General features: G+C 36.7%; 2 protein-coding genes across 2 annotated transcripts in view; one reads left to right on the forward strand and one right to left on the reverse strand.

The window, feature by feature from the left end:
- The window catches only part of eIF5B (eukaryotic translation initiation factor 5B), a 306,531-nt gene that overhangs the window by 113,335 nt on the left and 178,956 nt on the right, over positions 1-14,240 (reverse strand). The window lies entirely within an intron of this gene.
- On the forward strand, positions 11,631-13,220 carry LOC135699270 (leucine-rich repeats and immunoglobulin-like domains protein sma-10). Its single transcript, XM_065219469.1, has 2 exons — positions 11,631-11,664; positions 11,726-13,220. The coding sequence occupies exons 1-2, from the start codon at positions 11,642-11,644 to the stop codon at positions 12,828-12,830; spliced, it is 1,128 nt and encodes a 375-aa protein (XP_065075541.1). The 5' UTR covers positions 11,631-11,641; the 3' UTR covers positions 12,831-13,220.

Here is a 14,240-nt window from a genome sequence, read left to right on the forward strand (position 1 = left end):
TTGTCTACCAGAAATGTTCAATAAAGCTTGCCCCTCCATTCACCAGAACTGTGCAATGTTTGCATCAGGAATTTTCAATTCAGCTATCGCATCCATGCAGCAGATTGTTGCAAATCTTGCAACAGAAATTTTACACCAGAAAATTACAATTGACCAGAACGATGCAAATTTTCCACCGTTAACCAATAAAAATTGTTCTGATTGGTGCAGATATACTTTTTCCATTTTCCACCAGACATTTTCAATATAGCTTGCTTCATCTATCATCAGAATGTAGCAGGTTTTTCACCAAATAAAGCTTGCCCCTATTTTCAGATTTATCAGCATAAATTTTCAGTAAAGCAGCTTCCCTCCAATCATTAGAATGGTGCAAATTTTACACCAGAAATTATTATTAAAGTTTGTTCTTCTATTGAGCAAAAGGATGCAAATTTGAGACCAAACTTTTTCCGAAAAGCGTGCCCATCCCTTCACTAGAACGGTGCAGCTTTTCCTCCAGTAGTTTTCAATATAGCTTAATTTAAATAAAGCTTGTGCCTTCATTTTCCAGACCAGTGCAAGTTTTGCATCAGAAATTTTCTGTTCATTTCATTTATCAGAGCGATACAAATATTGTACCAGAAATTTTCAATAAAGCATGTTCCACCATTTACCAGAACAGTGCACCAAAAATTGTCAGTGAAGTTTGTTTCACCAAGCACCTTTGTGGTGCAATTTTCAGGCTTTTCCTCTTCATGCACCAGAATGGTGTATCTGGAGGCAAACCAGCCTCGGGCTGAAAGCCTCCTAAATAAAGATAAATCAATCAATCAATCAATCAGAATGGTGCAAATTTACCACCATAAATATTCAATGAAGCTTGCATTCATCAAAACGATGCAAATTATGCACCAGAAACATGAATAAACCTTGCTTCTACATTCACTACAGTGTTGCGAACGTTCCACCAGAAATGTTCAGTTAAATGTGCACCTTCAAATTTTTTGGGTGATTCAATTTTTCCACCAGAATTATTCATTGATGATATTTTTACACCAGAATTATTCAATAAAAAGCTTTTTTCTAAAATTTACCACCACGAAGGTGAATTTTTTCAACTTTAAATTTACCCTCTGCTTTTAACCCTCCATGAACCACTTTGAAAAAACAAATTATGCACTACTGTGGTGCAATTTTTTTACCAAAAAATTTCATTGAAGTTTGTCCATTCATGCACCTTTGTGGTGCAATTTTCAGACACTATCTCAAAGGAATTGATGCAATAAAAGGTTTTCAGTCTCCTTACAGTATGAAATGAAGTGATTTACCTTCAAATCAAGTAATCAAGAAATCAAGTTATTTTATATCATAATTTGGAAATGTGGAAATAAACGTCTTGAATATAAAAGGAGGGGCAATTGCCCCACCTTACCCCACTCTGTGCACGCCAGTGTCGTATATATGTGACTTTGTAGATCATGCACGCCTTATTACTATGTATACCGGAAATTATAGGCTTTCCAAATCGTCCATGACATCAGTTGATTTGTTCTACTAGAGTAAGCAAGACTGAAATAATGTCTGTAGTATCGAAAAATGTCCAATCAGATAAAAAGTATCTACATGCGGATCATGCATGATTTATTTTCGAGTAATCCAGATGTTCAAGGTTCTTCAAATCGTCCTGGAGTTCAGATAATTTGATCTACTATATCATTTAGGACAATGTCTTTAGTATAGAAATATTTCCAGAAAGATGCACAGTGTCTATGTGGATCATGCATTAACTATTGCCATGTATACCAGATGTTTTAAGTTCTCCAAATCGTTCTGGGGTTCAGGATGATTTATTCTACTAGTTCAACCGTGACTGGGATAAAATCTGTAGTATCGACATGTGTCCAAACAGATTCATAGTGTATATATGGATAATGTTTAATTATTTCCACGTATACCACACAATCTAGGTTCTCCAAATCGTCCTGCAGTTCAGATGATTTGTTTTACTAGATCAACAAAGACTGGGATAATATTGGTGGTATCGAAATATCGATTTGGAAATCCTAGAATATTTGGCATACACGATAATAGGTTGGCATGATCCACATAGACACTGCAAATTTGCTTGGACATATTTCGATACTAAAGATGTTGAATAAGTCTTGGGTGATCTAGTAGAAAAAAATAATCTGATCTTCAGAATGATTTCAGAACCTATGACATCTTGTGTACGTAGCAATAGGTCGACCACGATCCACATAGACACTTTGAATCTGTTTGACATATTTCGATACTACAGACATTATTGCAGTCTTGGTTGATATAGGCGAACAAATCAACTGAACTCCAGGACGATTTGGAGAACCTAGAATATCCGGTATACATATGGCAATTACTCGCATATATACGATTCGTTTATGATTTTGACAACAAAAAATGCTATGTTCATATGGGAAATAAAAAAATATGAAAATGTCTCACATTGGACATTGGACTTTCCGTGTAAATCCGGTGTGACTTATGGAATTGAGATCATTTCTCGATTATTTTCAGGGTGTTTGGTTTGAACAGGTAAAAAATTAAAAGCCAAATGAACAACTAAATTGATGACAGCAAAATAATCCGGGACGGAAAGGTTACAATAAATTCCAAAATTTTTGCACATCAGTTCCTTCGCGATTTTCGCGACATCATTTATTTTTTCCGCGATTTTCGCGACTGAAAATTCAAATCCGCAACAAATCCACGAAAATCGCGAAATCCGCGAAATCCGCGAAATTCGCGAAATCCGCGCCTATTGTAACAGCCCTGAACTTGATCTAATTTCCTATACCTCATACAATGTTCCGTGAACATCTACAAAGTTCCCTTATGTTTACTTCTATTAAATTTTCTAAATTTCTACGAAATTTCGTGAATTTTTTTCAAGTTGTATCAGTATTTTTTCCAAGCTCCCTTAATTTGACCAAGATCTCAGAACATCCATGGGTTTCTCCGAACTTCTGGGAAAACCCTGAAAATCATCTATGAATTTTCCCGAACATCTGAGGTGAAATGATGTTATCACAACTTCTAGGAAATTTCCAAATAAAACCCTGAAGTTCTAAGAAGTTTGCTTAACTACTACGATATTCCTTGAACTTCTACGAATTTCCCTGAATAATTGTTCACTTTTGAACAAACAAACAAGTAACAGAAGTTTTACCTCAGGTCATGGAATTAGACCTAAATAGTCATATGTACTTCTATGAAATTTTGAGAAGTTCCTCGAATTGCAATGTAGTTCACTTAACTTCTACAAAGTTTACTGTACTTCTTTGAAATTAGCTGCACATCTACAAAGTTCCCTGAACTTTTAAAAATCTCTGTTATTTCCTGCGAAGTTCCTTACAATTTTCTACGGAATTCCTAGAACTATTTCAAGTGGCCAGCTATACTACTCAGATTTACTGTCCTGTCTGTTTTTTTTTTAATCAGAGGTGCGGAGTGACGGACAACCGTCTAGAACGAGCTTCCATATGAAGCATCTATTAGAATCGTTATTTAGAATCTTGATTTACAAGCTTCTCATTCTAGGCGCTTCTTATTCATCTTCTTCGCATTTAAAGCTTATTGCTAATCGCATATCAGCTTATTGCGTGCTCGCACCGTGTGTTCTAGATACACTTCCACAGTTATTAATTGAGAGCTTTCGATGCCTGTACCAATTTTGCATTTATATAATTGTGTGACAAGTACAATCATACTCGGAATTCGAGAAATTTTCCAACCCGAAAAATTCCAAAACCAGACAGGAAATTGAACCCAGCCACCTGGTCTTGCTTTGTAGCTGCGTTTAGGGGCCTCCCTTAGCTCAGTCGGTAATGAGCTAAGGGGCCTAGACGCTTGCGTTTCAAAAACTCTTCTAAATAAAAAAAAAAAAACAAATACGGGCAGGACAGCAAATCAGATTAGCAACGCAGTAATTGAGCGTTTTCAAAGGTTTAAGGAGCATTTCTTCGATTTAATGTTTTAAAACCCCTTTCACACATACCATCATTTTTTTTTTGTACAGTGCTTTCGTCATCTTCATCATGCCTCAGCCGCCAGTTTGTTCCAATAGCTGGCTATTTCTGCAGCATCCCGAGTCACCTTGCCAGTCTTTTTCAACTTTCGCTTGACTTCGATTGGGTGGCATTTGTGTACCTTAATGCACGGTAGAATGTGTCTTTTCATGCAGTCTTGCTTGTACACCTCTATCAAGCCTAACAGAATGTGGAATTTTGACGTCTTCTGAAAATTTGTTTATAGATATTTATAAGACAAACAACTATGTCGAAGACATCAAGTCTTCAGAATGCCAACTTAAGAAGTTAGATTTTTGAGCCATCTATGCGTATTAGTTTCAAACTATCTGTTTCTGTCAATAGGTGGCCCTAATACGAAACTTCACTGAAGACACCAAATTGGAAACGCTTCGTTTTGGAGTTATTGGTGTTGTTCATTGTTATTAGTTTGACGGGACAATTTTGCGGCATTTTTCGTAAATTTCCTCGCTTTTATCATACTACATTAATATATGAAATGCATCCGCATCTAATCTAATCGGGAACAATATCTGTCCAAGAGAAATGCAAGAACCTTCACTGACAACAACAACAAGTCGCTCATCGTCCAGTGAAAATAAAAAAAAAATCGAAAGGAAACATAACAGTGAGCGAAACAAAGAATAACCATCCCCAACTCAAAAACGAAAGAGAAAACACTAGCGCTTCGATACCTCGAGACACAAACCGATCATTACGCGTCATTGTCCAATTAAGACTTTCCAGAACCAAATTAAAAATAATTTATAACACACGCGTTCTCGGTTTTCTCGGCGACGACGGGCAACGTTGGGATCAACCGTCAGATATGAATGAACGCACGAGGAGGACACCAGACCATGCCGGCCGTACGGAAGCCATACCCGACGATACACCTAGTTAATAATGCTTGATCTCGATTTTACGATCATCACCATCAACTTAAAAGAGAGAAAGAAGAAGCAGAGGGTAAAGGGAACGAGACGTGATATTCGTCCTTCAATGAATGGTGGTGGAATTCTTATTGCTGCGTAGATGAAAGCGATACGAAAGGGATAGTACCTAAATAAATCAATAATTATCCATAATTTTCGGGTACCAGCTACCCAACCGAGGTTTTATCCAATAGAAGGCGTTGCTGCTTGGGTTAGATTCTTGGTTAATTGGGTTCCATGCCAGCGTTGCTTCTATTACCGGTGGAAAAGGAAGTTACTGACTGATGACCATGGGATTTGTGGAGGAAAATTATGGAATATTACATGATTTATCAAGCGGCACATGATCGTTTCCCCCCGAAGATTTCGGTATAATCAAGGGTGGTGAAGGTGGTGATTTGGATACGGGAAACACGTGGAATTATAGGATTACAGAGCATCATTTAAATTGCAGACTGGTAGATCGAACACGCGGTAGTTCAATTGAGATCAAATTTAGGATTAATTAGGATTTAAATAAATAAAAATTTCTTTAAAAAATAATCCAACTTACATAAACGGCACTTGCAGAAATCAATGGACATACCTGAAACAGAAGAAAAAGAATAATTACTTATTTTTGTAAATCTCACCTGACAATGTAGTTTATTAATTTATTTGATAAGGCTCAACCGAATTAACTTTACAGAGCCGAGGATTCTTGTTCACTATTCAATACATCTAAAAACTATAGTCATAGTTAAAACATTCTCTAAATACATTGGATGCATGAAAGGGTCCAGGCCCAGATGAATTGCCACCAGTATTCTTGAAATCAGTATCGCAGGAGATAGTAAAGCCATTGTTCTGGCTGTTCAACTCTTCTCTCGAATCCGGTTTTCTACCGTCAATTTGGAAGGAATCATATTTGATTCCAATTTTCATGGTTTTGTTAAAGGACGTTCAACGTCTACTAATCTGTTGAATTATGTATCATTTTCTATTAACGCAATGGATAAGGGACATTATGTTGAGGCACTATATACTGACTTCAGCGTTTGAGAGAGTTGAGATAGTTGATATTGTTTTTCAAATTATCTAAGTTAGGTTTTAGTCAACATTTATTAAAGTGGATTCAGTCATACTTGACCGGTAGGACACAAAGAGTTAGATTTGAAGGAGATTTGTCGTCAGTAGTCAATGTAACATCTGGTGTGCCACAAGGTTCCCATCTTGGACCATTACTGTTTATTCTATTTGTTAATGATGTAGAGCACATATTGAATATTCTGAATGTATCAATATATGCAGACGACATGAAACTTTTCCTGGAAATTCGTCAAACGTCTAATCTTGTAGTATTTCAACAAGAAATTGATAACTTTTACACTTGGTGCTCAAAAAGTTTATTAAAGCTTAATGTAAAGAAATGTAATTCCATTTCATCTACAAGAAAAAAAATTAGACAAGAACATGTAACAATAGGACAAAACAGAGTTGAAAGGTGCAATCAAGTTAGAGATTTAGGTGTTATACTAGATTCAAAATTAAGCTTTGTTGAACATTATAATAACATTATCTACAAGGCAAGCAACATGCTAGGGGCTATTAAAAGGTTTAGCTTTCATTTCAATGATCCATACACAATCAAAACATTATATGTTGCATGTGTTAGGCCCCTCCTTGAGAACTGTAGTATAGTCTAGGCTCCATATCAAGATACTCATATAAACCGCATTGAATCAGTTCAAAAACAGTTTCTATTATTTGCTCTAAGAAAGTTAGGGTGGACGAGTTTACCCTTACCATCTTATGAGTCTCGATGTATGTTCATCAATTTGGATGCCCTTGAAAAGCGAAGGCAGTTTGCAATGATAGCTTTTATAAACGATGTTGTAGCACAAAGAGTGAATGCCACAGAGATTTTAGAAAATCTAAATTTTTATGCTCCCACTCGTTCCTTAAGAAACAGAAATATGTTTTATATTCACAACCAAAGAACAAACTATGCCAGGAACGCGCCTTTAAATAGAATGATGTCTTGTTATAATAAACATTATGAAACAATTGATTTGACAATGAACAAAAATGCTCTTAAAAAACGTTTCTTTTCGAGGTTAGTCAGAGATTGAAAATTAAAATAGATGTTAAGTGTTTTTGTAAATTAAACTGGTCTACATTTGATTGACGACGAATAAATAAATAAATAAATAAATAAAAGGTACAAGACAATAACACTTTATCTTCCGCTATCCAATAAGCCTCCTCCATCAGAACGGGATCCACTTTCATTGGTTTCATTGTATGGCAGTATCGCCAACGGGGGCAGAGTGCTTCCATTGCAGCAATAAACGCAAAACGTGGTCAGCACTCACACACCCATCACGAAACGGTTGCTTCCCAAAGTCGACGACACATCGAACTGCTGATGAAGAACAACGAGGAGGACCACATAATGGTTGCTGCCGAGTAAACAGACGATGGCGTGACACAAATCGAGAGTGGCCTGCTTCTGTCGACAGCCGAATGAACACTGTACCTGACAATGCCTTTATTTTTAAATCGTTGGCCACTACAGTGATCTACAAATATCTTCGAGGTCTCAACATAACTCTCTTTCATAGAGAAATTCCTGCGAAGTCGTTTAGAATACCCTTCAGACTTTTTGTTTTGGAATTCTTCTCAGAATTCTCGTAGAATTTACTTCAGATAAGCATTGAATATGTTTTTTTTTTTTTGAGGAATCGCATAATTCTCCTGAAAAGACTCTTGGAGTTCTTCTCAGCATTTCCTGGTAATCAATTTAAGCAATGCATTTTTTTGTTTGGATCAATATCTATACAAATCCTTAATAAACAATACGGATACAATGAAAAATTAAAAAGTTACAGATAACTGTTGATGATTGTTTATAAGTTGAACAGTCCTTAGGCAGTTCAGGGAGCGGTTTGACAAGTGACTACGGTTCACGGGAGGGTCTAAAATGGCTCAAAAACTATCTACGTGATTTATGAACAGCCCTTATTAAATTGAAACTAAATTGCATAAGAAATAATTTGTTCAATAACTCTTTCTTCGAAATAGATTTTGGATCATAGCTCTGATCTGAGCTGCATAATCCTTTTAACTATGAAGTAAACCAAGAAGTAACATTATGCAAATATATTGCAGTCATTTAAACATGACCCAGCTTTTAAACTTTCTGGTGGATTCCACACGACCGCCACACCACTGAGCGGCTGCTGTAAATTTTTGTATAGTTCGTTAATTGGAATATCAAACTTTAAATTTATCACATTTAGGGTGTCTACTCATTTTACTAAATAAAATCATTTGAGTTTTCCAGGACTTTAATGAGAAATTTTAAGGTTTTGAAGATTTTTTTATTTTATTTTATGTGAATGTTTTTGGAATGGCCCTCAAAATTCCTTAGGATCTCTTTTTCTAGTTTTCCAAAGATAACTACAGGAACAGCGCATAAAATTCTCCATAGTATTCCTTTGAAATTTACCTCAAAACTTCGCTGAAAGTTTCCTTGAAATCTTTTTTGAAATACTCTTCTAACAGTGCTTTTGGTACGTACCATCACCGGCGCCGGTGGTGTAGTGGTAAGCGCGACTGCTTTCTCACCCCAATGGGTCTGGGTTCAATCCCAGCCGAGGTCGGTCGGATTTTTCTGAGGCATAAAAATGTGACCAGAGAAGGGAAGGGAAGTAAAGCCCCTATGGGTCCCGGCCCATATGTGTTTGAATGGGTGCGATATCCTACGCAGGTGTGGAAGCTGCCTTCCTGCACATTCGATTGCCGTCATCTTCTTCTTCTTCCTCACATTTCAAGCTTATTGCGTATGGCATATTAGCTTATTGCGTGCTCTCAACTTAGTGTTCTAGATGCACTTCCACAGTTATTAATTGAGAGTTTTTGATGCCTGTACCATTTTTGCATTAGTATAATTGTGTGGCAAGTACAATCATACTCTATGCCCAGGGAAGTCGAGAAATTTTCCAACCCGAAAAATTCCTAGACCGGGATTCTACTTGCAATTACTCAGAAGTTCTCCATAGAATTAACTTTCAGTTCTCCTTATAAATCTCTTAAAAAGTTACCTCAACATTACTCTTTGAATTCTCATTGGAATTGCTACGGCATGCTTCACATAATTCTCTAGTAAATTTACTTTAAATCCTACTTTTATTACCTTGGAATTCTCCTAACGGTTAACCTGGAGTATGGATTTCTTCAGAACTAATTTGATAGGAATCCTCAATCATTTCGTAAATATTCATCTTCTGATAATTTCCTCTAAATTCCCTTGAAATCTATCCTAGCGATGCTTGGAAATTCCTATCACATTAAGTCATAAAATTTCATAAGCTTTGAAAGTTTCGCAAGGCCCCTAATTTATTAGAATTCTGGATTCTTGGAATTTATATTTTCCTGAGGATTCCAGATTTTCCATGATTTTCCAGGTTTTTACAGGTGCTAATAACTGAGCTGGTAGTGGTTATGTGATGAAATAGTAGTGACTTTAGTGACTAAAATAACGAAAATAGTTACCAAGTAGTGACTTGTACACAATAAAGGTTGAACACGAAAAAATCCGGACACAATAAAAGATTGACCAGAAGAGTGCCCCGGAAGAATGTAAAATTAAAAACAAGTCGATATTCCCCAAAAAGTTCCCTGTCTGGCAAGCAATCTGCAGTTGTGGGCTGAAAAGCGAAACTTTCGTTACTTCTGGCACCATGATCCAGCAAATTTACCAAAAGGAGTGCCTACGGAAGAGATTGTTGCCTTTTCTGGAGCAGCATGAGGTGGATTTCCTATTCTGGCGGGACTTGGCAGGTTGCCACTACTCAAATTCCAGCAAACAGTGGCACAGCGAAAATGGCGTCACAGTGGTTCCCAAGGAGATTAATCCGGCCAATACTCCGGAACTAAGGTCAATTGAGGAATACTGGTCAACTGTGAAGCACATGCTGAAAAAAGGGTGGAACTGCAATTGACCTGAAGGATTTCAAGCGAAAATGGAATTTGGCAGCCAAACAAGTGGGGGTAGGGCTCGTGCAAAAGATGATGAGCCGTGTACGAAGAAAAGTTCGAGCAATGGCTTATGGTAAAAAGGAAGACTGAAATACTGGTCTTGCAATATAATACCTACTAATGTTACATTGAACTATGAAAAATAAAACACAATGCTAAACTCCAACAAGATTTTCGTGTCCGGATTTTTACGTGTACAACCCAACGTCCATAGATTATACGATTGAATCACGCAGAATTTGGGAATTTTTTTTTAAATGAAAAAGTACAAGGATATTTAGAAATCATATTTTATCAAACTTTTTTAAAAGAAGCTAATTAATAAAAAATTGATACTAGTATCCATCAACTAATTGGCATTTAATACAAGGAACTCATTTTCTCTTACCATTGATCATTTTGTTTACGTCTGGTAAGGGCTGTTACTAAATAGTTCGCTTTTGAAAAAAATATAGCTTTAAATTATGTCAACGTTTAAACACTTCCCAACATATTTAAACATAATTTAACATATTTCAACCGTTGCCATTTTGTGCATCATATATTTATGTATACAACAAAAATAAAACAAAAAAGAAAACATAAATTGTTTCTTATTTTGGCCACGGTTTTTGTTCTAGGTTCTCCTCTGAGCACAGGAGATTTAAGGAAAAGTTTTCATTGTGGTCCACCTTCAATCCAAAAATTGTTTACACCAAGCTCCAGCTAAATTCAATAACTCTCAATCAAAACCATAGAAATAATTAAAAAAAAAAAAAAAAAAACATCAGAAAATGTATTGACATGTCGTCACTTGTCACTTGTGCAGTGTTTAAGATAGGGGAAATGGATGTAATGCCGGCCTAAATGCCCCTAATTTGGACCCATACATAAATTCAACAATCGACTAAACTTTTAATAGCGACCATTAGTACCGTCCAAATGACGAATTCATCTAGATAAAATTTATAAATAACAGATTGTTAGCGATAGGCCCAATCTTAGATCTATAGGCCAACATTAGGGCCATTTCCCCTATTACTAGAAAAATCCTCATATCGTACTTATATGTATGGTTTTTTTTTTGTGATTTTTCTATGTAACAAATGATAGCTACGAGTCACACAGTGTACACATAAAGGTAATGTATGACCACACATTCATGGAGTATCATTGTGTTTGTCACAAACTGCGAATACAGATAGCTCTCAATTAATAACTGTGGACGTTCATCTAGAACACTAAGTTGATAGCCGGCTAAACGCTCGCAACAGAAGATTGAAAAGCCTAGAAGAAGAAAAAGATCACACATACTATTCATTTGGCACATAAGTTTCACGGGTACATCTGAGTGGGTTATGTTTATGCGTGTGCACACTAATATTGGATTTTGAAAAGTCTTCACATGCCTGCTAAAAAATTAAATATCTTCAAAATGTCAATCTAAAAATTAAAATAAGACTTCCATTCCTGCACATCAGCTGTCAACCAATCGTATTGAATCTGCATTATATTTCCTTTTTAAAAAATAGATTTAGAGAAACCCATTTGAAGCTTGCACTCCTACTATCACTGAGCCACAGAAACTAGCAAACTGATAAGAAAGCATCCCAGCTACTAACCATTACCCGCAAATTAATCACAACCGTTCTCGATTAAGCAATGCATCTACGGAGCGTCCTTACGTAAGTCAACGCTGATTCCCACTCAGTTGCAAACCTAACCTTGATTTCCTTTTAATTTCAGTGCCGCCCTCGCGTTTAACCTGCTCCGATCCAGCGCAGCCTGGCTGTTCAACTGCAAACGCGCTGGTTTCGGAGCTTACACCATCCAGAAGAACTGCCGCATGGAGAATGTGTTCATCGACAACGCAACCACCCTGTACCGGGTGTTCTTTCCTCCGGTTGAGCTGGAAATCTACTACGGATCGATTCCGGACTTCAATCGTGCTGTTGCTTCGCGAATGAGCAGCAAAACGAAACGGCTGACGATACTGTATTCCAAAGTGGAACAGATTTTTCTCAGAGACTCCTTGGAATACGTGGAACTGATGCACAATGCCATCTCCGAGGTGGAGTTCGATTCGGCGCAGCATATGAAAGTTTGGATGTTACGGTTGAACTATAACCTGCTACGGGATGCTTCGTTTGTGAGCGACATCAAAACGCTAGTGATACTGGGGCTCAGGAACAACTTGATCACCACTGTAAGCTGGAACACGTTTGCGAAATTGAAACTGTTGAAAACGTTGGATCTTGGAGGAAATCCGATCAAACAGGTCGATTGTAGTGGCGACTTGAAGTTACCATCATTGAAGCGTCTTATTTTGTCGGAGAACAGCATTACTCATTTCGATCTTAGAAGTATCGTCATGAATGATTTGAAGGAATTTAACATTTCGTCCAATCAACTTCTTACGCTGAATACTTTCCAATTCGAAAGGGCATTCCCATCGATGGAGGAAGTCGATTTGAATAATAACCCATGGAACTGCGGTCGACAGGATACGATTCAAAATTTGTTGATGATCAAAAGAATCAAAAGACACAAACCGACAACTACGAAGCGAATCGTATGCCACGAAGACCATTTGGAACTAATGGCGCTGAGTGCACCTGATGGAATCGATAAGTTGGCAAACAGCTTCAATCTCACGAAAAGTTCGCATCACAATCTGCTTAATATGCACAACATTAACACAAGGCTTACGAATGCGCACGAAAGGATTTCTTTTCTTGAACAAATTTTGATTGAGACCAGCAGTGCAACTAACGATCTACTCCGGAAAGTAAACCTTCTCTTCAAACTGAACAACCTACGAACGTCACGTAACATAAATATGCGCAGCTGAGTGATGTGTTAGCATCAACATTATCAACCAAAACAAAGAAAGAAGCATAATAAAGCAGTAAAACCATAAGGTTGTCGCTTTATTCGGTCGGTCCTAGATCCGGAAGGAAGGATTTCCGTTCCGGTAAGCCTTCCTGCCCAAGGTCCAGTCACGAAACATCAAAGTTATCCTGTCGCCATCTGTTTCATGCATTCTCTCACTCACTCTAGCCTAACTGCAGAATATTTAGTTGTTTGTCAACAAAATCCTTCTTTTGTGCGGATTGAACCCTTTGTGCGTGTGTGAGGACTGAAAGTATGTCAATAAGCGTGTCCTAGGGATTTTGTTTATCTTTTCTTCCGCCAATGAACGAACGTAATGGGTGCATTTTTTGTACGCTTTCCACTTCCGATATGTTTTGTTTACGTAGGAAAGGGCAGTTGAGTCGTTTTTATTATTGCATTGAACGGTGTTAAGCTAAACGTTGAAATAGAAGCTTATAATTTAAACCCAAGTAACATTTTTGGTTTTATCATGGTTTTGAAGAGATTTATAAGTCTTCGAATGCACTTGAGAAGCATAGTAAAACAGGAAAAATATTGCTTGAATAAACTATACTTGTGGACAAAATTTAATAAAATATTATGACCTTTATGCTAATTTCTAATTGCTAATCCCCAATTGTTTTAGAAATTTTGAAATTGATACAATGAGGGAATCTCAGAGCTAGAAAATGCTTTAACACTCCGTATACTGTACTAATTTATTTTTAAATTGAGAGATTTTAGAAATTTTCTATGATTGTAAAGCTTTGTCTTTTGTGTAAAAATTAAAAAAAATGATTTTTTTATCAATTTTTTTAAAAATTTAAAATTTTTTATTGGCATTACGAACCAAAACAAACTAAGCTGTAGCGCGACAAACATGTCACAATTATTTTTCGCTGGCTACGCTACATCCCAAGTAAAATTTTAAGTTTTATGAAATACTACAAAGCTACTATAAAACAACATTCCTAAAACCCTGGTTAAGGCTTCTTTGCCATTGAAGCATCCACCAAAACCTCATTAAGACTAGAATGTAGTTGGCCCACCTTGGAGAAGGTTCTGAAGGGTGTATTCTCGAAGCTCTTCAAGATAGACGAACGCATTGAGAACCATTTGAAAACCATATTTAAGCTACACTAAAAGCTATTTGGCAAGGCATTTTTCCTAGCCGCTTGCTAAATACACTAGCAAAGCATCAATCAACATAGCCAAGGATTCTTAAATACCAGTCAAAATAATTAAAATAAATACTGATCATATGAAAATCTTGAATTTCTAAAATTGTTAAAATTGTTCTCATAAAGTGACCTAGGCTTAGGTACCATATTGAATTTTTCGTGAAATGTACACTCCCGAGCATAAGTTTAAGGACACCCCCAAAAAA

This window comes from Ochlerotatus camptorhynchus, unplaced genomic scaffold, assembly GCF_037179485.1.
Source record: "Ochlerotatus camptorhynchus isolate MF236.1 unplaced genomic scaffold, CSIRO-AGI_Acam_v1.1 ptg000105l, whole genome shotgun sequence".
Lineage (NCBI taxonomy): Eukaryota > Metazoa > Arthropoda > Insecta > Diptera > Culicidae > Ochlerotatus > Ochlerotatus camptorhynchus.